The sequence below is a fragment of the Hylobates moloch genome, unplaced genomic scaffold, assembly GCF_009828535.3.
Source record: "Hylobates moloch isolate HMO894 unplaced genomic scaffold, HMol_V3 SCAFFOLD_20, whole genome shotgun sequence".
NCBI classification, from domain to species: Eukaryota; Metazoa; Chordata; class Mammalia; order Primates; family Hylobatidae; genus Hylobates; species Hylobates moloch.
Window position 1 is genome coordinate 149,258 of NW_026652295.1, and position 24,409 is coordinate 173,666.

At 46.9% G+C, this 24,409-nt stretch overlaps 1 protein-coding gene across 11 annotated transcripts in view; it reads left to right on the plus strand.

The window, feature by feature from the left end:
- The window catches only part of DUSP22 (dual specificity phosphatase 22), a 68,887-nt gene that overhangs the window by 22,296 nt on the left and 22,182 nt on the right, over window positions 1-24,409 (plus strand). For 7 of the 11 annotated variants that reach the window (XM_058432286.1, XM_032140373.2, XM_032140370.2 and 4 more), the window contains one exon: window positions 21,176-21,225. The exons of 2 other annotated variants lie outside the window; for them this stretch is intronic. In XM_058432286.1, the coding sequence (XP_058288269.1) occupies window positions 21,176-21,225 (50 nt within the window). Of the gene's footprint in view, window positions 1-14,496; window positions 14,671-21,175; window positions 21,226-24,409 lie in introns of all 11 variants that reach the window. 2 more of the 11 variants (XM_058432289.1, XM_058432290.1) reach the window with 1 other exon arrangement.

Below are 24,409 nucleotides of genomic sequence, written 5' to 3' on the forward strand. Positions count from 1 at the left end.
GTATTTAAAATACAGCCAAGCTATGGCCAAGATGGTAAGTTAAACTGCAAACTGGTCATGATTGACTTCCTCTTAAATCACAAGATGAGGCTTGAGGTTTCCTTTATTTTAATAAATTGCAGAGATGCCCTCTCCACCCTCAGCCCCAGGCCTGCCTCCCTGCCTTATACTCCATTTAATGGAACACACTGTCATGTGTGCACATGACCCTTAAATCTGCTCACATTGTAACTTCTGTGTAGATGGGAGATCTGCCAGTGTTAGAAATCAAAGAGCTCCAGCCCTTATCACTCGGGAAACCACAGGCTAGCGAGTAAAGCAGGTGGGGTTGTAACCCAGGTATAGAGAGCCCGCTGATTGTGTAAAACCTCAGAACTGTGGGCAAACTGTGTTCCCAACACAACACACTACACATTCTTTTTTATTCCCTGTGTAGCTCAGTCTGTAAGGACAAATTCTGCCATTAAAAAAAGAGAGAGAAGTGCTACCCCTTTTCTTCACTGGGACGGCTTTTACTTGGAGACACCCTATTGTAGTCTCTGGGTGCTATTATTATCTTAGCTTCATAAGTACTTCCATGTGACTTTATATTTATTGTTATGCCACTATTTTGTAGCATAATGTATTAGTATTGCCCCTCTTAGCATTTTGTCAATCTTTAATTTCACAAGTAATTCATGATATATTCTTATTTTAAAAATTAAAACAATAGCCTCTGATTGTACAGTGGGGAAAAGTGAGGGGCCAAAAGTTATTTGAATTGGTGGCGTCCACAGTAAGTTGTGGTATTAGAAGTTCCAGATCTTTGTTTAGCTGTCTGCCTGGGGCATACAGGCAGCCTTGTCTTCAGTTTCAAATCCAGATCCAGAAGCCATGTCCTCACGCAGCCTGAGATGAGTCAGGGAAATGATGTGTTTGGAGTCAGTGGGGAATTCGCCTACAGGTTTGGTGCTTCGGCAGCTCTGTGCTTTGCCAGCCCTGATCCTGGGAGAGAAATGGGGCAGGGATGAAGGTGAGCGGGGAGACCGTGCGGGGTCAAGCAAATGCAGTGAGCTGACCCCCCGGCGGGTAAGAGCCCCTAAGTGAGGGCGAAGGGATAAATGGTGGGAGAGGAGACAGCTGGGCCTCCTTTATTTTCTGAGATCTTCAAAACCATACGTATTTATTGAATGGCCGCTGGCTTCTCTGGGCAGCCCCAGGCTGGGGCTTGGTAGGAAGTGGGAAGGTAGCTACTGTTTAAAATGGAAGGCTTTTAGTCCTGCTACGTCCACGCAGGTGTCCTGTGAGCCCTGCTGCTGTGAAGCAATGTATTGGGCACTACACTGTGGATACTTCTTTGGCTCATTTCCAACAAACATCTCAATGAGTTTAAAGCTCTGGGGTACTTAGCATCAATTACAAAGGGCTTTTGGAAACTCTAGTTCTGCCTTTATTGTGATGGAAACTAAGTGAGAGTGGGTATTCATATTGTTGGATGTGGCCATGCAAGTTTAGAAAACTTAGCAGTTTATTCCCCTCTGGAAGGTTCACGGTTGTGTTGTTGGAATAAAGGCTTGAGAGCCCTATTGTGCAGACATGTATCAGCCTTTGTGAGCCGGGAAACATTGTGTGTGCTTGCTTATGTGATTGCTTATGTGTGTCTCCTACTGAGACCGCCATGGAACATGTCCTGTGAAATCCGGGGGATCTAAATAAGGAGGCTCCCATTTTTACTTAGGAAGGAACTAAGGAACTTGTGACTTGGTTGCTTTTGGTTGGATTAGATCGGACCCCATTATTTGGGTAATTTGTTGGGGGTTGGGGTCTCCCAAAATAGCATTCATAGCATCTTGTACTCTTCCTAGCAGCCTGGCTGGAAAAAGAAAATAGAAGGTACTGTTATCAGGCCTTCAGAGTGGCTGTGCCTCGCCTCTGGTGAGGGAGTGGCTGGGTGGTCTCTGATGCGTCTTGGGTGGATGAGAGAAGATGTGTTTATCCACTGGACCATGATGGGTGAGGTGGTCAGTGAAGGGAAAAAGGCCTGTGTCTCCAATTACTACCTCTTCAGAAGAGTAGCTAAGGAGTAGACCTTCCAGAATGAAGATCTTAGAAACGTAATAGAAACCTGGGGACCTTCAAGCTCTCTAGTCAGCCCTAAATTCACATCTGAGATTCTGAGGAGCTGTGACCCATTTCTATGCCCCACCGCTCTCTGTCAGAGACAGAAATCCCAGCTAAACAGGGTCTAGAGATCAGCAAGCCTGACTCTATCATTGGGTGGACAAAAACCGGGACGTTGGGAGACATGAAAGGACTTGCCTGGGATTCCCATGGCTGTCTGGGTAGCTTGATGGGAAGCTAGGACTCCTCTCCCAGACTGGGGATTTTCCCAGCATGCCCCACCGCCTCTGTTCTCTCCTAGCATGACTGATGTTTCTGATATCCTTAGTGGTATCGGTAGATCTTACTAGATCACCTTTGAAAAAAGTTGTGCTATTTGTGCTTGTCCTAGCAATGTATGAAAGTGCCTTTCCCTGCCATGCCATCACCAGCACAGAGCTTTGCTCTTCTTTCCTTTTAATTAGCACGATTTTTGCTGTTATTTGCTGCAAATACCCTCTTCACACATTCCATCCCTTTCCAGATAGTTCTTCCCTTTGAAGACAAAGGGTTACTGATTCATTCATTTCTTGAGCTCCTACTGTGTTCCAGGTCTTAGGACAGGTACTGTGGGTAACAGAAATGAGTTCATCCCAAGATCTTCCCCGGCAGAGCCTTTAGTGTATGCACAAGATATGTGTTGTAGCTGCTTTATAAATATTAATGACAGTGAGAGAAGAGCTGTGGCTGGGAGCAGGTGGAAGCCCAGGGTATGAGACCCTTCTTCTGCCGTTGAATCTGGAGACATTTGACTGGGCCTTTGGCGATGCCTAAGAATTCAGAAAATGTGATCCCTGGCATTCCAGCTGGTAGAGAATGCCAGGACATGACTTCCTCTGAGAACTCTGAGTCCAGCAAAGTGGATGGTGTTATTTGGTGCCTCTATGGCTTAACCAGGCTGGTTCTCACATCATCTGTCAGCAAGTGGCAGGGCCAGGGCTGGAACCAAGGCCTTCTCACTACAGAGGCAAGGGTCTTCCTGCCAGCCACAGCCCTTCAGGACTACACTTTTGGTATCAAAACTTTGGAGCACATGATGCTAGTAAAATGGCAGAAAATCATTGCCATGTATATTAATTTCAATAGAAAGTAAGCCCAGACCTGTTTAAGAGGAAAAAACAAAATCCTCCTTGGCCTGTTTCCATGCTTAGGACTTTGTCAGGGAGTTGCTCGTGTTTGCTCAAAAGTGTTCCCTTATTTGTGGGGATGGGTGGGAGCAGTGTCTTCAGCGTCTGCTGATGGCTCCAGGTTTGAGGGTTGGTGAAAACTCCTATTGCAAAGACAGTGCATTTTCAAATCAGAAACCCGATATTGTTTGTAGTTGCTGAGAAAATAATATTGAACAATGAAAGGTTTCTCCCTTCCCCTGAAAAAAAGAAACAGAACTCTTTCTAATGTAAAAATTTCGGTGTTTCATTTTTCATTTTGTGTATTTAACAGAGCACCTGCAGGAAACAAAACTATTTCTCACTATTAACAAAAAAAAAGTTTTAAGAAATATTCTCATGCCTTCACTAAGCTTCTAACATGAAGAACCTTACCCTTTTAAAAGTGACACATATTGTAAGATGATAGTGTAGGATCAAGTAGAGAAAAAATGATTTATACTCATTTATGAAGACCAGGGTATTGTATGTATACCAGGTAGATTTTGTGAGCTAGAGTTCAGCTTGGATATTTTCTGTTTTCAGTGTGAACCATTTATGGTATTTTTAAAAGAATGGGATGTTTTCATATGCAGATATTTATTCCTGGTGATTATGTTTATATTTCTTTTAACATTGAAGACATTTTTTGAAGTGTTGGTGCCAAGACTTTAATTGTGTTAGTTCTGTTTGTAGTTGGCTTCTTCCTCTGGTTGTTATCTGTGTGCCCGTACTTCTGTCTTTGTTTACCTGCTTATTGATGAGGAAATTCACCAAGGTGAGATGCCCAGTCTGCTTGGACGGCCCCATCCTTTTTCCCCGGGTCAGTGCCCAGCGGCCACGTGGCCCTGAGGCCAAGGGCTCCTGGAGGGACCCTGGTTTCCTGCCACATGTTCCTCTTGCTGATCCACCCCATTTCTCTTGAACAAAACTTTTGTTGGCTTCCCAAATGTAAAGCAAGCCAGAAGCAAGATGATAAAGGGTGTTTAAAGTTGAAGAAGGCATGTATGTATTCTCTTTCGTCTCTTCCCACCCTCTCTTGCTCACATGAATTCTCCCCTCCCTCCGAGCTCAGCCCCAGCTCTCCTTCCTCTGAGAGGGACACCGTCAGGGTCCTCCGAGCTCAGGACTTCGGCCCCTTTTCTGTAATATCTTCAGTTTGTACTCCCAGTTGGGCCATGAGTCATGTATGCACTGTCACTGCTTCTGTAGGATATTAAGCATCCATTTAACCTGTGCTTGATGACGTAAGTGTTCCTGGCCCATGTCGGGCTCCTGAGCTGGCCTGCAAGCCCACACAGGCAGCTGCCATGCTGGGGTTTCTCTGGCCCTTGCAGCACTCAGCTTGGATCCAGCACACAGGGGCCCCTCTGCAGACGTCTGCTGATGAAAGGCGAGATTTGCACCATTTAGCCCCATTCCAAAGTGAGAAATCATGTCTCATCACGTCTTTGACCACTTGTGGCTCATTAGGATGTGAAAGTAGAGTGGGGTCAAGAGTAATTTCTTTATCATGAGCAATTTGTGAAGCCAGAGGATCGGTTAGTGCAATGCAGCCTCGCTTATTTGGGCAGTCTGTGTAGTTCCTCACTTCCTTAGTAAGCAGCGGTGCCTGTGGCTGTCCTGTTCTACAGAGCTGCTGTGGCCTGTGGTTCAGAATGATCTTTTCCTAAGTTATTACAACCAGTAATGCCCTGTGCAGCTCCTGTGACTTTCTGATTGATCTCTAGAGAGCTACCTTTGCTTGGCATTAAAAGCTCGGCTCTACAAAGAGGACCATGCATCCAAGACACAGACAGTGACAGTCAATTAAAGGAGGATTTGCCATGGTCAAGCCCCATGCCAGGGTTGGGACACAGCTTGTGGAAACGCTGTCACAGACTTCATGGAACTTATCCTCATTAGGAAAAGCTGAGAGGACATTCAGGGCACAGGGACTTGTGTTCTGGTTGTAAAGGGAGAGCCTCATTGCCTGTGGCCCTCCTCCAGCAGCCACTGAGGTTGACATGCAGGCCGTCACCTCCAGCCCTACCTTTTCCCCAGGTGACCACAGCAGGCCTCAGCTCTCAGGACCCCAGGGCCTTTCCCCAGGTGACCACAGCAGGCCTCAGCTCTCAGGACCCCGGGGCCTTTCCTGTCCAGAACCTGCAAGTCACAGAAGCTATAGGTTGCCCTTCTCCAGGCACAAGGAGGATAAAGCCCCAAAGCCACACATCTCATACACACAGATGTGTACAGATGTTCAAGTGTGCAGCCATTCATGGCAGCCCTGTTTGTAATGGCAACAAATTGGAGCCAACCCACATATTCAGCAGAAGGGGAGTGGTCAGTGCTAGTTCATCCATATTAAGGAATACTCGGCAGCAATTCAACAAGAAAAGGAAGACGTCTGTGTGTTCACAGGGTTAAGTCCACTGTTAAGAAAAAGAAGCAAGTTATAGGATGATACCCATCATATAATCACATTTATGTAAAGTTTAAATTCAATGGTGTATTTCTGTATTACATTTATATGCATGATAATGCACAGATAAGGGTTTGAAAGGACCAGGCCAGACTCCTCAAACTGGTGATTTCCTAGAGAACTAGAATGGGAGGGAAGGGAGGGAAGGATGATGCCCACTTTTTCCTCTATTTAAAAAAAAAAAAAATTATTGAATTTATTCGTCGCAATAAGATCATGTTCAAGTATCTATTCAAGTGAAGAGAGGGGGAGAAAGAAGGGAAGGGGGTCTGTGGGCCATGCTCTGGGTGTCTGGTAGTGACAGGTAGATTTCATCTGAGTGTTCAGGCCTGTCTGGAAGGCGATCTGTGTTTGTCTGCGCTGCGTTCATAGATGCATGTGTGATGCGTGTTGTCAGGCATGCTACATCCTGTTGTCCACGGCCGATTGGTACAAAGCAAAGTATGTCATCCACTTCATTTCAGTCATCTTAATCTTCAATCTTCAAAGGGAGAAGATGGCCCAAGACATGTCTTTACTGGTTTAGACTTTATTTCCTGTGTGCTCTATTTCTACCTGAGTGATTGGACACAAAATGAATCTGTGCCCTTTTTTAGGACTCACAGATCCCCGGGGGATACACCTTGAAGCACTGGGCAAGATTTCCTATTTGCGTTGGCCGTTGTTTCCAGCGTGGGTGAATTCAGCTATCTTACCGAAAAACACTGTGGGTGTCAAGTTGGTAGAAAGGTCCAAGTCTTTTGAAAACCAGTTGCTGTTTGACCTGGAATGGTTTTCAGATTGACGGTTGTTTCCAGCACACCTCAGTTGTTTTCACCTCTCTAGGAAAACCTCTTTGAAGCCACCCAGAATCAGTGGTACTTGCTGTACCAGAAGCTTACAGCAGCTTTCTTGTGTTGAGGCAAATTTGTTTGAAGCCAACCCCAGATTTAAATAGATATGACTCAAATAGAAATGATTATAGCAGGGATCGAAAACTGTCTAGTAATCGCTGTTTCTTGAAGCAAGCTGTATCGAGGTTTCTTGTGTGGCAGTCAGGTGTGTGAGAGCGGCCCTCCACCGGCTGGTCCTGCTGCCGCAGACTCACTTGCAAATGGAGCCCTAGAACTCCTGCATGGCTGGACTCAGAGGGCTTGAGATCTTCCAGTACTTAACTGAGTCTAGGGAGGACACGGTTTTTAAAATTTCTAAATCAAAGAACTCTTTTGGCCTGGCTTCCTAGAGGTGCCCTGTCCTTCAGCTGGGGACCTTGTCTCTGGGGCTCATGCTCACTGACCAGCCTCTCCTTACAACTGAAGACTTCTGCAGGGCGCTCTTCCTAGATGTTGCCTTCATGTTGAGTCCCGGTGTCTGAGCGTTTCCTCCTGACTGCTGTACTTGAGCAATCACCTGGCACAGGTGTGTGGAGGACTCTGCGTTCTTGGAGTGGGTTTCCTGGTTTGCATCTCACCCTGTCCACGGTGGGGAATGTGTGAGGGGCAAGATCTGCCAGGATCTCCAAACCAAGGTCTTGGGAGAAGCATGTAGCGCGTGGGCTCCTCCATGTTCCGACTGAGTGTAGTGTGCATAGACACCACTGCAGCCAGGTTGCCTTTGGGTGCCAAAGTGCCTATCATAGATGGCACGGGCTCTGCCAGTCCATGCAAGGGCTGCATGGCCATGGGCTGGGAGATTTGGGGAAGACTTTGTAAAGAGAGGGGTCTTGAGGCAGCCTCATAGGACTAGTGCGGTTTGACTCAGTGGGGAGGGAGGGTGAGGGGTGTGTCTTCTGTAGGGTTAGTGCTTCAGGGCAGGTCAGGGACGGGGAGATGAGCCCCACCTGATGACAGAGTGGAGACGGTGGTCAGTACGGGTGAGGGTGGTGCTGTCTTCAGTTCTCCTTTTGGCTACGTTGGAAGTTGTTATCCCTCCAGACTCAGCAAACATTTATTGAGCACCTACCTTGTAGCAGGTATTGGGGATAAAATACAAAGAGAAGTGAGATGTGTCCCAGCATTAAGGAGAGACAGGCGTGTAGATCCTTAAAAATGCATACCAGAGGCAAGGGCCCTGGGCACCCAGAGGAGGCGGCTAACACTGCAGGGCAGACAGCAAGGCTTCACCAAAGATGAAAATTTGGTGTGGTCCTAAATGATCATAGAGGTTTGCCAGGCAGTGATGGAGATGACAGTTGAGTTGGAGGTGGGATTCTGGGTAGAGAAAGCAGTGCGTGCAGAGGTACAGGGTGCACTAAGGGATGGGGCATGCGAGGGGAGGTGTGTCCTGGCACTCTTGAGAGCTCACCGGGGTGGCCAGACTGGAAAAGCAGGCTCAGAGCAGATTTGCAAAGACATTGTTTGTTAAGCTGTGGAGTCTGAACTTCATCTTGCAGTAAGCAGAGACCCAGCAAAGATTCATGAACAAAGCCAGGTGACACATTCCGATTTCTTTTGCAGGATGTTGCCTCAAGGTTAGAGTGGAGTGAGGGAAGTGGGTACCGCAGAGACCCTCGAAAGCTCTTGAAGTAATCCTCGTTAGAAGTGATGAGGGTCTGAACCGGGATGCTGGGGACTGGATATTTTTTAGAAGTGAAAGAGTCAGATTTGATCTGAAAATCTCCCATAAAGTGACATAACAAGGTTGAAAATGAAAGAAGGGGAAAGATTCTCTAGCAAGAATCAAGCAAAAGGAAGATGGCATAGCGATAGTTTTTATGAGATAAAATGGAATTGAAAGCAAAAGAAAAAAATAATTAAAGAGGGAAACTACATTAAAAAAAAAGGGACAATCCATTAAGAAGTTACAACAGCCATAAACTCATCAGACATCTTCAAAATACAGAAAGAAAGTCATTTCTCAAGCTGGGGAGTCAGGGATGCCTGAAGGTACAGCTAATTAGGCTGTAAGTACCCATGGCTCTGCCACCCAGGGATGTGAGTGCTCCAGGAAACAGCCGGGTGGAAGAAAGGGACCAAGCTCAGTCATGGGTGGAAGGTTCATGTGATATTCATCAGTGGATAGAAATACAGGTCCAGGGCTCAGGAGAGAGGTCTAGGCTGGACATGAAGATTTGAGCATCACAGTATCACAGTGTATCTACATAGGAAGCTAAGCCATTGCTCTTAAACCATGCGAGAAAATGCTAGGGCAGCATGACTGGGGAATGACAGTGGGGCCATCCTCCAGCGTCTTGCTTTTATGTGGCATTATGCGATGGAATTTGCAGCCTGTGAACACATGATCTTGGAAGACACACATCTTTGTTACTCCTGTAACCCCTTGTGTGGGTTCTAGTTAGTCTCAGCTCTTCTGAGTACAGTCCTTGGGGTTCCCTCAGGGCACTCTGGCCCCAGTGTAGAGCTTGTGTTTTGCTTCCCCCAAGCTGAGATTCTGCAGCTTCTCATTCAGACTCCAACCCGAGAAGACCCTCGTGTTTGGCTGTTTTAGGTGCTGTGGACACTGGGAAGGGGAGGCTAGGTGACATGAATAGCAAGTCTGGAATGCTTTCAGAGGAGGTGCAATTCTGTAAGGAGTTTGAAAGAGAAGACAGGCTTAGCTTGGTAGAAACAACCAAGGAGAATGTCCGTGGAGGGCATCCACGGAGGGAAAGAGTGTTTCTCGTTCTGGGTCAGGACAGCACCGTGTGTGGCTGGCCAACTAGCAGAAAGCTTAAGCGTCATGGTGGTGGTGGTGACGGAAGAGGACATCTACTCCAGGGAGATTCCGTGGGTTGTGGCTGCTTGGTGGGGAGGGCCTTCGAGTCTGCAGTCAGAAGTTTGAATGGGAAGTTAAAGGGGTAGGTTGGTTAAGACCCAAAGCCGGGTTAAAGGGCTCTCTGGGCACCATTGTTGTTTTTAGCTGTAGGAAAATGTGCCCTAGTTTACCAAAGACTGGTTTAAGCAAACTGCTGTTTTCAGGTGCTCTGAATAATCACTGCCTGCCAGGCAATGCAGGTGGACCTTGTGTCTGCCCACACCTGCAAGGGAAGTGCTCCAATCTTATTTTAAAACTCTGAGAGTGAAGCAATAGCACCTAGCTAGTTTCATCACCTCATTACAGGCTGTGAACAAGCTCTGTCCATGCTTTTAAAAATGTGTTCCCCTCTGTGTGGCCAGACTCCCTGGGATGTTTTAAAGACGTGTGTGTGTGTGTGTGTGTGTGTGTGTGTGTGTGTGTGTGTGTGTGTGTGTGTGTGTGTGTGTGTGTGTGTGTGTGTGTGTGTTGAGGTGGACACTATCAAACCCTAGGTTTGAATTGAGAAGTTATTTCCCTCCTTTCAGTTGTCACCGCAGCTACTGCCGGCGTCAAGTTTCAGCATTCATCACTGAGCAGGGGCATCGCCAGCTAGCTCTGGCCTTCTTTTCCCGTGGGAGAACAAACGAAATGCATGGTGACAGTTCTGGGCATGGGAAGGAAGTAGGTGCATCTGAAATCTGAGTTACAGCTTCTTTCTCTTGAGGTCCAACTTTTCATTCTCAGATTTTTCCCCGGCTAGTGGGGGTTAGTCCACAAGGCCCTTGGCTCCTTCCGTGAGAGGTGCAGCCACTATCAGTGCAAGGAGAGGACGCGGGGAAGTGGCTCTTAGGGTGTCCCTTTGCCATCTTAGGATGGCTGCAAAGGCACAGATTTTCCTGTCAGTTTGTAACTCTGGGGTGAACAGAGCAGAGCTCAGACCTTGGCGTGAGACTCCTACTGTTGGAAATTATTCCTAAGCGGAGTTCAAGGATCATTTCAGCTGTACTGACCTGGGAGGAGGCAGAGCCTAGCTGGGGTAGAACAGGTACACATCAAATATATCTATTTTATGAAATACCTTGTTCCAGGAGATCAGCCCCACAGCACCCAAGTGGAAAGCAATTCGAAATCTCCTTTAGATGATTGTCAATGAGAGTTGATCTAGAATGCAATTAAATTGCACTATGGAATGGCTCCACCCCATGCCCTGAAGAAGAAAAGATCTCATAGCTAGCAAAGGAGGATAACATTTCCAAGTGTTTTTGGCTTTTGGCTTCCTGGTTTTTAAAAACTGTTCCTTGAAGCTGAGGTTTCTGCCTTTTCGGATGAAAACCTCTGCAGCTGCCCCTACTTCAGCAGTGGGCTTGCAGCCGCGTGGCCACCCCAGTGAATGTCCTCTAGCCTGCTTGGTGGCCGGGGCACTCTCTTCTCCTGTGCTTCCACATGTGGGCTCTGACTGAGGTGACCTAGGGCCTCCTTCTGTGCCATGGTGCAAGAGGATGCAGCTGTCAAATAAAAATTGCCCATCAGACTGCTAGCAATGGCAGGCAGGGAGAGGGTGGAGGGCTTGGAGGAGTGCCGCCCTTCCTGGGTAGGCCTGGGAGCAGTGACCCGCTCATCCTTAATCAGAGCAAGGAACACGCTCCCCCACCCACACCTGCTGCCGCGAACATCAGGCAGTGGGTGCCGCAGAGCACAGGAATGCAGCACATCTCTAATATTAACTTGCTGCGTAACAGAGGGGTGTCCCTCCTGGTGTTGAGGAGAAACAGAAGAGCCGCTGTTCTCACTTCTCTCCACTCTCCCAACCCACGGACATTCTTTCTGCCCTGAACTCCCGTGGCCCTCACCACGTCCAGCCTCTGCATGTCTTGAGCCTCAGCCCTGCCCATGCAGAACTGGCCAGCCCTGGAGGGCAGCACCCTGCTCTGGATCAGTGTTTGCCTCTTTCTCAAAACAGCTTCTAGAGTGTGTTCCCAGAGGGAGGATGTGGTGTTCAGCTGGAGGGATCGTCCGTGCTGTTTAGAAAGGGCTTCCTAGATGCTGCAGATTGTGTCCAAGCCTGAAGACAAGCGGCAGTCTACAAAGCCCGTAACCCATCTGCAGCTGATGGACCCATTCCATCACCAGCGAGGGGCTCTGAGAGCTCACTGACTTAGCCAGCTGCAAAACAGGCACAATGTTCCCAGCAGCACTGTGTGCCTCCCTGAGGGAGGGAGCTGTGTTTAAGGCAGGCTGCCGCATCCTGCCGGGAGGGGGAAGCTGGCTCAGGGAGGTAGGTACAGCATACAGCTTGAAGAGCAGTGTGGCCCTCTCCCTGCTGGTGCCTGGAGAGCCATCTGCCCTGGGCTTCTGCATCCTGGTGTGTGCAGTGCTGTATCTGCTGGTAATTATGCAGATGGGATTGCCCTTGAGGGAGAGTTGCTGGCAAATCCTGTCAACTACCATTTATTGAGCATCTACTGTGTTCTGGCATTGCACTTAGTATTTTTCACATGTCACATTGACTTTCCTTGTTTCAAGTCCTGTGTTCAAGGGAAATCCTTGTGTCCCTCTCTGCATCAGAGCAAAGGAGAACTGAGCACAGCTGCAGATGGCTCACGCTTGTAATCCCAGCACTTTGGGAGGCCGAGGCGGGCGGATCACGAGGTCAGGAGATCGAGACCACGGTGAAACCCCGTCTCTACTAAAAATACCAAAAAATTAGCCGGGCGTGGTGGCGGGCGCCTGTAGTCCCAGCTACTCGGAGAGGCTGAGGCAGGAGAATGGCGTGAACCCGGGAGGCAGAGCTTGCAGTGAGCCGAGATCGCGCCACTGCACTCCAGCCTGGGTGATAGAGCGAGACTCCGTCTCAAAAAAAAAAAGAATGCTGCAATTCTAAGAAGGTGGTGTGCTGTATCAGCTGTCATTTAAATGGAGAAGACAAATGGGATGTGCAAAACAAGCTGTCACCATCAGAATGACTTTGTGCAATGGGACTGTCTAGACCGGGGCTTGGCACGCTTTGGCTGTCAAGGCCCAGGGAGTATTTGGGGCTTTGGGGACTTCTGCTGCAGCTACTGTAGCCTCCACCATGAGGTGAGGGGCCACAGACGATACGTGAATCAGTGGGCACAGCTGTGCCCCGTGAACATGGGCCCTAGTTCACCCACCCTGGGCTTCGCTGTTGGGAGCAGGAGTATTACTGAGAGGAAACTAAGAGCTTCCGGGAGCCCAGCCAGGTCGAAGCTTGGGGCTGGGTAGCCCCCAGTTTAATGCAGCCCCAGAAATGCCCAGCATCTTTGCCTTGTCTTTGCCTGTCATGGTTTTCCATGTGGGAGCGTGCACCCACCGCGTCCAGCAGAGCCCCATTTACAGCTGGAGGAGAGTGAAGGTGGAGGCACGGGCCTGATGAGGCCTGGCACTGGCCAGCCCGCACTGGACGGTGACTCCAGGGCTGCCTGCAGGTGCCGTGGTCAGCCTGGGAGCAGTGCTGTCGGGGCGCATTGGGTTGGTGGCCACATGTTTAAAATTCTGAAATGGCATGTCCCTCCTCGTGCATTCCTTTCTTCCTTTGGAACCGTTTACAGGAGAGAGGTACCAGGAGACTGACAGACGATGACCACAGCCCTGGGCGTTCGAGGGATCTGGGTAGTCTAGTGAGAGACACTGGCCCTTCACACGCAGTGCCAGTCCTCTGTGCCCGGGCCATGCACCTGTGTGCTGCTGGTGGTCTGGGGGCCCAGCGTGGGGCTGAAGTCTGCTAAGGGGGAGGTCGAGGAGGCGAGGGAAGGCTCCACAGAGAGCCTGGTGGGTATGTCAGGGAGGTTTTACCGAGAAGAGCCACACAGAAAGCCTGTTCCAGAGAGAGAAGACCACAGGGACTTGGGGCAGGAAAGCACAGAACGTATGGGGAGACTAACAGCAGCCCAGGGTTGCTGGAGTTTGAGGAGCGAGGGGTGGTAGGAGGGAGATATCATGGATGTGAGGTCAGGAGGGGGGTTGTGGACAGATGTTGAAGCACTGTGAAAATGGGTCTTCCCTACTTTGCAGACAGAGAGGAGCCACTGAATATTTTTCAGCAGCTGAGATGTGTGATCAGATAATGTTTGTAAAAGATAAATTTTTCCCTAATGATACATACAGAGAATACTCCTGGAATATCTACTGCTGATTTCTAAGCAGCAGCTTTCACTCATGGCAATTTTTTGAGATGGGTTGTTCAGGATTCACCTTCATTAAGTAATACCACGGAATGCCTCAAGTGACTGCTGAAACTGGCCCAGTTTTCATGAGTCCCAACTGTGTGCATCAGCAAGTCCTCCAGCTGAACCGAAAGCACCTGATAGGGCTTTCAGTGGTGAGGTGGAGCTAGAGTGAATCTCCCTTGCTGCCTTCCCATAACCCAGCCCGTACTGGCTGGAGGAAATCCAGCATTCTGACCGTGCCCACTTTAGTCTTGCACTGAAATATCTTGAACAAAAATAAGCTTTTGAGTTCTCATCTGTTGATCTGACAAGTCAAATGTATGTTGGTTTTTGACTAACCTGAAAGAAGTCACAGGTGTTGGAAGTTTCTCATTTGCATTTTTGTCTCACAGTATCAAACCAGAGGCTAAATCTTGTCTCTCCACTCTGACCTCCTGCTCCCTCCCCTCCCCATCAGTACCACAGAGTTCTTGGAAGTTATTATTTGTAGTATGGTTTCCTAAATTTAGCTGATGCAGAAAGAATCAGTGGCAAATGGGCACTTTAAGAAAATACATCTGCAGTTTAGAACCTGGACTTAAAACATGAATAATGCAGCCTAACTAAAGGAGCATATTTATCTGCCATGGCAGCTTTCTGCAGTAATTTATTTGGGACTTTTGCTGTGATGCAAACAAAAAAGAGAGGAGAGGTCTTGTCTGCTGGACCTTGCCTATTTTTTTGTGTTGACTTCCAGTACTTAGTCCATAGGCATACATAAGTTTTTCCAGGTGTAATCTTCCTTGGGATGGGATTTCGAATTCTGCTTTTTCCCTTTAACCTTACATAATTTCTACAAATGTTATAGGCTATGTGAAAGTCATACCTGGAGGAGAAATAATCAAAATGCATGTGCCAGGCACCGAGGTGGGCTTCCACGCACGTAAATGAGCATTTTCACATGCTTTCTGTGGAATAAAGACACCTTGCAAAGAGGAGACAGCTCATCAAACCTGCAGTGTGCATCGAAAAGCAATTTCAGGTCCGTGATTGCCATCTCCTGGGTCTACGATCTTCAAGAGTGTGGCCAGACGGTTTTCACAGTTTGCTTGCCGTGAGGTTTATATGAAAGTGCAGTAGTCAGATTCATAGAGATAGAAAGGTGAAAGGCGGTTCTCAGGGGCTGCGAGGAATGAGGAGTTATTACTTAATAGGTGCAGAGTTTTAGGAAAATGAAAATGTCCTAGAGATGGGTGGTGGTGATGGTTGCACGACAGTGTGAATGTACTTAAGGCCACTGAACTGTACATCTTACATGGCTACGATGGTAAATCTTTTTTCTTTTTTTTTTTTTTTTTGACACAGAGTCTCGCTGTGTCCCAGGCTGGAGTGCAGTGGTGTGATCTTGGCTCACTGCAACCTCCACCTCCCGGGTTCAAGCTATTCTCCTGCCTCAGCCTCCTGAGTAGCTGGGATTACAAGTGCATGCCACCACGCCTGGCTAATTTTATTTTTTAGTAGAGACGGGGTTTTACCATGTTGGCCAGGCTGGTCTCGAACTCCTGACCTCGTGACTCACCTGCCTTGGCCTCCCAAAGTGCTGGGATTACAGGCATGAGCCACCACACCCAGCCTACGATGATAAATCTTACATGTATTTTACCACAAAATAGTGTAGAGAGAGGTTGTCTCCAGTGAGAGAGTCTCTTCTGCTGTGTGTTTCTCATCATAATGTTATAAGCTGTGAACTTGCTTCTGATCAAGGAGGAGTGGTTCAAATTTAAATTTGGCTTTTAATTCTTTTTTTTTTTTTTTTTTTTTCAGGGTCAGGCTTCTGGGAATGTGGTGAAAGTAGCTCTTGAGAGGTCACTGGCTGGTTTCACTCAGTTGTTAATTGTGGTAGAGGGTCAGTGTGAATACAGAGTGTTTGTACAGGGGCCACACAGGCCGGTGCAGCAGGGCACCCGGCACCTCCCTCATGGGACTCATGGTCAAATAGCAGACACCACTGCTGGAGGAGGCCCCTCCTGGGCTCGCTCATACTGTCACTGCTGCCTCACAGGCTGAGATGAGAAACCGGGGCTTCTAGTGCTGACATGTTTATTAGCAGCCAAAATGACGTTTCCATTGCATGGTTTCCTGATCGTGGCCCTTAAGAACTTGCTCTCCTCCTCCTTGTGTTTTGAACAGGCTCCTGCAGGGATCCAGTTCTGTCCTGTAACTGGTTTCTGTTGGCTTTGAGGGGAGAGAGACATGGCTTCTGAAGGGCTTACCTTCTTGTGGAGAGTAGAATGTCAGCTGGGCTCTTGAGAAGACTCTCCTTCTTAGAACGCCTCAGAAAGAAAAGAACAGTGAATGTTAGAATCACACTTGAAACAAGCGAGAGTTTGATCTCTTTCTTTACCAGTCGTGAAATCAGAGCCTTGGCCCTGCTTTTCAGGGACCTGCCTCCGTATCGTTTTAAGTGTAATCTTTAGTTTCAGGCCCAAAGAAAGGTGAAAACCTTAACTTTTGGTGGTTACTGTGCTTGTTGAAACAGAAAACTGAGAAGTATTTAGAACTTTTGAGAAGATGGACTTAGGCAGCTCTAAGCTCTGGTTTGAAGAGCCTCTGGAATACTTTCTGAACTTTCTTCTCCTCCAAATGATGTCTGTTGTTTCTTTCAAAACGTAAACACAAAACCTTCACTAGAAAGCTTTCCTTAGCAGATCCCCCATCTCTCCTGCCTCTTTCCTGCATCTTCCAAATTTTTACATCACATGGCTTTATACCAGTTGTTTTATACATGCTGCTTGGCATAGTAGTATTCAGTGTACACCTGATCCCCTCAACACGGGTAGAGACTGTTCCTTACTTCTTCCCCCTTGTCCTCTCTCTGGTGCTCACTTCGTCATGTTACGCCACTTAAAGTGCCATAATCAGCTGCTGTTTCTTTGTCCTCATAGAAATCATGATGGTCTTGAAGCAGACACAGAGCCTGTTTTTCTTAACTGAGCTTGTTTTTGCATTTCAGTGTACTTGAGATTGAAGCACCATAACTTGACATTTAATAGCCTCATAAAACTGTAACGTTAATTGACTTTCCACCAATCCACTTTTTTGGAACATCATGGAAAGTGCTGAATTCTTATTTATTTAGTGAGAATTTTATTGCAACAGGGAGACAACCCATTTTATCTTTACTTTTTCAAATATTAGAGGTAGTATGAAGGAGTGAATACCTTATAGCAAACACTGTACTAATGGAAACATTGCTGCTATTTTTATTACTTACAAATTTTTCAGCTTGTTCTAGAATTTTTTTTTTTTTTTTTTTTTTGAGACTCTTGCTCTGTCGCCCAGGCTGGAGTGCAGTGGCGCAATCTCGGCTCACTGCAAGCTCCGCCTCCCGGGTTCACGCCATTCTCCTGTCTCAGCCTCTCCGAGTAGCTGGGACTACAGGCGCCTGCCACCACGCCCGGCTAATTTTTTGTATTTTTAGTAGAGACGGGGTTTCACCGTGGTCTCGATCTCCTGACCTCGTGATCCGCCCGCCTCGGCCTCCCAAAGTGCTGGAATTACAAGCGTGAGCCACTGCGCCCGGCCTGTTCTAGAATTTTTATTGCTTTTTTTAACCTCCAAGTTTGTTATACTTTCCATAATTTATCTAAACATATCCTATCCTTTATTTCTATTTCTAGAAACTTCAAAACCGAGAGTGGTCCTATCTCGAGGACCTATTTGGTGAAACCTCCTATTCCACATCACATTAAAATATTTGCAGAACTTATTCATTAGTACTAGGATACTTTTAAGTGGGCCCAGCTTTCTTGTGGCACTGGGGGACTCATGCTGCTTTCTGAATTAGTAATTAACTGTCATGTGTAGTAATACACGTGTGCAGGTATCTGAAGCTGTTTTAAGGTAACTCAAATTCTGTAGTCTGTGGCTTGGAAGAGACTTTTCATGCTTTGTTAATAACTAAACCAAGATAAATAGATGTTCTTAGGTGGCGAGCAGCTGAACCTTTTTGACAGTTTTGACTCCTTCCTTGACTGAGTTTGCATATTCTTATTGCGGATCACGCCGACCGGCTCTCAGCTGCGTCCTGTTCCAGTGACCAGGAGGAGGGACGCTGGTGTCCCTCGAGCATGTGTGGATGGCTTGCCGTTTGCATGGTGTGGGCTGAAGCCCAGCTCTCGTGTCGTGGTCACTGGGACAAACAATGGTGCTTTACAATATTTTTCTTTCCTCACACTCATCTCGCATTGTGGTCTTTGTGTCCGTTGTTCTCATCCTCTGTCTCATCACTCCGCAGACATTTCAGTGAGTGCCTGCTGTATGCCAGGCACCCTTTCAGGGAAGCTTGTTGTCATTGCTGTTGTGATTCTGTCTTGGGCAGAATATAATCTTGACTCAGGTTTTCTATTTTTATCTGTCCTGCCTTAACAGCAGGGGGTCCCCGAATTGTGGTTGGGAGCCATTTTGTTCCTCTTTAGAGGATTCACAGATGGGAAGCTGCAGCTCCACACGCCCACCCCAGCGAATGTGGGCAGGGGCCAGCATGGCCAAGAGCTGCCTCCTCATCCTGGGAGGTTCCCAGATGGAGAGATAGCCTTTGCCATCTTCCTGTGGGTAGATTCTCGTGCCCACCTGACAAGGTGCTCCTACCTCATGGGACCAGCCTGAGTTGGTCCTTTTGTGCATCAGGTGCCACAAAGGGGAACACAACCACACATGGAGACTGCCCATAGGAAGCACAATACTGTCCAGTCCCACAGCTGGTATTTACAGCCAGCAAAGAGCTATTCAGCAGACCCTCTGTCCATTCTCTTCCTGTCCTTCTTTTTTTTTTTTCTCCTTCCTCTCGATATATAGACTAGGCTGATTTTAGATTCTGCTAGAATAAAGTGGCTGTCAGTCAACATCTGTGACAGGCGGGCATTTCCATCTTGTCTTAAGCTTCCTTGCCAGATGGAAGTCGCTGACACTGAAGATGGCACCAGAAGGGAAGGTGGGAACTTGAGACTCCTTCTGGTCTGTCTGGAGGTGCTGGTCTCCAAGGAGGGTGGAGGAAGAGTGTGGGAGGAAAGGATTTCACAAGCTTCTGGACTGATCGACTGCCAACTCTCACTTAAGAGTAAAAGGAAAGAAGTGAATGAGTCATTTCAATGGTGGCTGCAGGAGGTGATCAGTGTATGTGCATCTACACCAACAAGCTTGTTTGGCCTCCACAAAGAAAAGGACTGAAATTACTTTTAACGATAATATTTCCTGTTCCGTTTGTTTTCCCTTGAAGTCCCAGCTGTAAAACCTTCTAGATTTGAAGATACTTTCGAGTGTGTTCCCAGCAGAGCACAGCCCACAGGCCCAGGAGAAATAAGGACAGAGACAGGAAGAGGCAACTGGGGATGACAAAGTGAAGGCAAAGGAGGGAGAAGCTGCTGCCTCACTTTCCTCTTCCACCAGCAGATTCTAAATTAACCCTTGGCATGGTCGAAGCCCATTTGGTCTTAAGTGAGATGTTCCCATGTGGGATAAACAGCAGTAAAACTCATCTCCTTCAAGACCCAAAAGGGCCTTTATTGGAAGGTGTAAAGATTGATTCAAAGCTGGAAACAAATATACAGAAACTGGGTGGGGGAATGTTTTTCTGACCCCTCATCATTGTGGATGAGGCAAGCGGGAATTCTCTCACTTAGGTCTTAGTTGCGGTGAACAGATCCTGCTCTGACCCAGTTTCAGCAGGAAACTGAGCTCTCACTAAGAGAGATTCAAAGCTCATGGTTCCCTCAGAATAGGTGGAGAACAGGCTTTCGGCTGAAGTTCAGGAGCGATTCCCAGAAAACTGGCCCCAAGCTCAGCGCCCACTTTGCCCTGAGCCAGCCCACCCCTGCCCCAGCAAAGCACATGTGCTCTCCCCCGCCCTGCGCCCACGGAGCCCACGTGCGCTTCCTGGATCCCACTCAGTAGCTGCCGATCCGACTCCTGAGGGTGTATCCTTGGATCCATGAAGCCAGGTGGGGAGTTCCTAATCGCAAGGGAGGTTGGAACATGAAGTGTATCTGGCACCTGTATTGGAAAAGTAGGACTCACAGTGTCAGGAACTGTTAAAATGTGTAGAAGGCGTGGAAGGATTAGGGGCAGCTACACATTTAGTTGTTCCTATTAGCAAATACAGCACAGAAATTCCTAACAATAGGAGTTCATGGTAAAAGTTTAATTAAATGCAAAAATTATTTGTGACTCGTTACTGAAGATGTGTTGCGTTGTAACTCCATCTTCTGGGAAACCTGAGGTTGTCTGTGTGACTCTTCTACCTATCTGTGCTTTTATTCTCCAAGATTGGTTACTTTTCCAGTGTCTGATGTGCACCCCCAATATTGTCTGTGACGTGGTGGCAAGATGCTGTGAGATTAGGCAGTTAAGAGAGGAATAACTTAAAAATGATTCATCTAGGCCGGGCGCGGTGGCTCACGCTTGTAATCCCAGCACTTTGGGAGGCCGAGGCGGGCGGATCACGAGGTCAGGAGATCGAGACCACGGTGAAACCCCGTCTCTACTAAAAATACAAAAAATTAGCCGGGCGTGGTGGCGGGCGCCTGTAGTCCCAGCTACTCGGACAGGCTGAGGCAGGAGAATGGCGTGAACCCGGGAGGCGGAGTTTGCAGTGAGCCGAGATTGCGCCACTGCACTCCAGCCTGGGCGACAGAGCAAGACTCCGTCTCAAAAAAAAAAAAATGATTCATCTAATTCTTCATCAGGCTATAATCTCTTACAAAGAGAATATCAGATTTTTATGTTTTGTGTTTCTACTTGACAGAGCTTTTGAAACATTCTTTCAGTCCCTCTGAGCCAGTTTTTTTTTAATACATCTCAAATTTAGCATGCCTGTTGTAGCATGGATTTACATAAACCTTTTTCTGAGTTTTATAGAGGAGTATATGAAGTTTATTTTTTTCAAATTTGGCCATTCTTTAAAAAAGAAAAAAGTATTTTTGTTTGATATATAAACCTTTATTGTCCTGAAAAGCAAGCAAAATAAAACAAATTATCCCTAGGGTAAAGGTTGTATTGGTGCATCAGTGAAATTGTAGCTGTCGTGATACTAAAATTGATGCAGAAAGCTGTCATGTGACATTATAGTTTTCACTCATTATGTTAAGGTTTTTACGAACAGCACTTCCTTTTTGAACATTCAGAATCCTAAATGAAATATATAAAAAATTTGGAATATATAAACTAACATCTGAGATGCTGGTTTTGAAAGTAGTTGAAACTTACTGAAAAGTACTCAACTATTTCACTTTTTTGATGTGCCCTTTGAATTTTGCGTAAACCTACAAGCTGTTTGCAAACCAAAGCAGGATTATTTGTACGCGTGGTCACGGAAAATAACCAGGAACTTTAATTAGTTTTTCTGCAGTTCCTTGGCAACAAAAGACGAGTGAAAAACTTCTCCTTTTTATTTTTTTATTTTTTGACCTGAGTAAATAGTTCCTTAAATACTTTTCTCCACTGAGTTTCATGTTTTTATTTTTATGTATTTACTTTTTATTATTCTGCAGGGAGTTAAATACCTGTGCATCCCAGCAGCGGATTCACCATCTCAAAACCTGTAAGTTTCTTTTTTTCTGTATTATTTGGAGACATTTAAAAAAATGAATAGAGGATGGTAAAGTCAGAGAAGTAGAAGATTGTGAAGCCGTCAGAGCTCATGGGACCCTTGCTGACCCTGCCAGGGAAGAGGCTGTGAACCTACAGAAGTCAACGCTGGGCAGGCTGGGATGAGCTGTGGCAGGAGGCTCCTTGTGGTTGACTGGTCCTTCCGTTATGCAGAGAGACTCATGGGATGTCCACAAGAAGGATCTGATGTTTAAAAAGAATACCTTAAACCTTTAGTATGCTCATCTTTCCTCTGGAAATAAAACCGTAAAGGATTTGTTGGGTTCTGTCTAAAGCAGCGCTGTCCAATAGAAATAGATAGTGAGCCACAAATGGGCAATTTGAAATTTTCTAGGAGCCACATTTTAAACAGCAAACAGAAACAGGCAACATTAATTCTAATAATATATTTTACTTAATCCAGTCTATCTAAAATATTATTTTGATATGTACTCAATATAAAAAATTAATGAGCAAGTTTATGTCCTTCTTTCATACGAAGTCTGGGGACTCTGGTGTGCTGTTTCATACTTAGCACATCCTAGTTCAGACCAGCTGTGTTTCCAGGGCTTGAGAACCCCAGGAGGCCGGCGGCTGCCTTATGGGACAGCGTGCTGCTAAGGCCTGGCTGAGTTGAATGACTAGGTCGTTCTGGCTTAGGAAAGTCCAGTCCTCTATTTCTTCATAGCCGAATAAACCTTTGATGTCATTTTAACTCTGTTTGCACCTGTAGAGAGATTCGTAATTGCTCCCTTTTCCGTATTGGGGAAACCGTGTGGAGACAGATAGGGTTAGGATTTGGCAAGATAAGGGATAGGGCTCTGGAGACCCATGGCAGCTACGGCTTTAGCAATCCCTCTTGGCTGTATAGAAGGGACCTGGAAATACCATGATGTGGAGTAGATTACAGTTTTCCTGAAGGACAAATTTGACTTGTGCAGGCTGAAAGGCTGGGGTTGGAAGTAAAGTACTTAGCAGCCCATGCCGCTGAGTCCGGCTTCTGATTCTCAGGTTGGCCCAGTGCTATATGCCACAGGTCAAAGACACAGCAACCCTCCTAGAACTATGTGTTACTGCATTTCACAGGGACGTTGTAGGCTGTGGTGAAGTTTGTGAATTTGGGAGTCCTGAGGCTTGTCTGGATTCACCTTTTATGCCCCAAGCATGCACACCCTACGAATCAGGAGTGCAGACCGTGTGCCCCGATGTTCAGGATCCTCGGTGTGCCACCACCCTGGGAGTCACTGAACGCCGGCCATCAGCCGACCTTGAGTCTTCACTGGGGCAGAGCAGAGAAATCACAGGTTATGCAATAATTTTGTGAGATCTACCTTTTTGGGAAAAAAGAATAGAGCTGGAGTAAGATGGGTTGACATGGGAAAAGTGAGGTGGTAGATCAGGAGGGGAATGGGAGGTGGGAAGCTGGAGCCACTGTGTGCTCCCCAGGGGCTGTGCTGCCACATGCCCTCTTGATATTTCACAGAAAGGTGAACCTTTAAGATTGAGGATGGTGGAGGAGGGATTTTCCTAGGAAAACAGAGTAGCACTCTAGGCCTGGAAGGAGGAGACGCAGCATTAGAGAACTTCCTTGGTTACTAGTCGTGTCAAGAAACAGAAGTGGTTGGAAGGCATGGTGCACACGGAAGGAAGTGAGCCACGGCCTTTCTCTGAAGACCATAGCAATCTTCTGCCCATGTTTTGGTGGCTATTTTTAGAATGGTTGCTTTGCTCTTATCTCAAACCGAGATTCTGACATGCTGTTGAACTTGTCAGTACCTGATTGGCAATTTGATTCTTTAGAAGAAAAACTCAGATGTGACCCACTCTGGGCTCTGGACATCTGCTGTCAGTGCAGGTGGCTACCTGTCCTTGAGCTGTCCCCAATGCGTCTCAGCTTTGCTAGGAGCCGAGTGCCGTCTTTGTCTGTGACAGTGACCTGATTTAAGCGTGGAGTGGCCCCTTGCACTATAGACAAGTAAGCAGTAGGTGTAGATGTTAGAAAATCTCAACTGTAAAGCCAGTTACACCTATCTTGGGCGGGTCATTTTAACCCATCTACACCCCATTCTCCCACCTGGAAATGCCTGCCCTCAGGGGTTTTGGAGGCAAGGTCATGTATGTGAAGGTGTTCTCTGTGAACCCTGAGCACTTGTAAAAATGAGTCTGTTTTTACTCAGCGTATATTAATCTATCTTGAGAGTTACAGAAAAGGTAGTTGCAATAACAACTTTTGGTGCCCAGGAAGCCTGCTTCAGTTACTTGGGAGACGTGCTGACGTGGAAGGACAGGGGAGACAGAGATATGCCAGCTTCTTCTCTGAGTTCCAGGTCTCGTGGGTCACTTCGGGTCATCTGTCAAAACCAGCCTAATTCCAGGCACCTTTGGTGCTGAAGGACTAACCCATACTTTTTCTTTTTAAAATACGTATAGATTTAGGGGGTGCAGGTGCAATTTTGTTCCATGGATATAAGGCTTAATGGCAAAGTCTGGACTTTTAGTGCATCCATCACCCGAATAGTGAATGTTTTACTCTTTAAGCAATTTTTCACCCCCCACCTCCTCCTACCCTTTTAATTAGTTCTCTCCTATCCCAAATATGGAAAGAGGTCCCGTTAAGTTATGGTTTGCCTTTGTAACTCTTTCTTTGTATCTGGATGACTGGCTCTTGGCCTTTGATGTATCTGGATGACAAAGAGAGAGTTACAAAGGCAAACTATAAATGTAGGTGGGCTTAGGGGTTAGGTAGGTGTGGCAGTGCCGTGTCTGGGGCTTATGTGTGGAGGATGCGCTGTGCTGCACTCTCCAGTGAAGCTACGACAGTAAGACTTCTGTTTCAACGGAAAAGGAAGTCAGGACCGTAGCTCACGAAAAGGCGGAGAAAGGTGGACACTCTGCTGTTGGGAGTCATGCTGTTGTGTGATTTTTTGGGGAAACGTTTATTTTTAATCCATTAGTAACAGCAAATCTTATGAATAAGTAAGGCTTCGACACACATATGTCCATGACTCTAAACATTGCTTGCTGTACTAAAGTTATGTGGAAATGGTGGAGTTGACTTCGGAACTTTGAGTGACTCAGCTTGTTAAGAGGCAGGCGATGAAATAGCTTGAGTTTCTTTTTACCTGTTACAAGTGTTC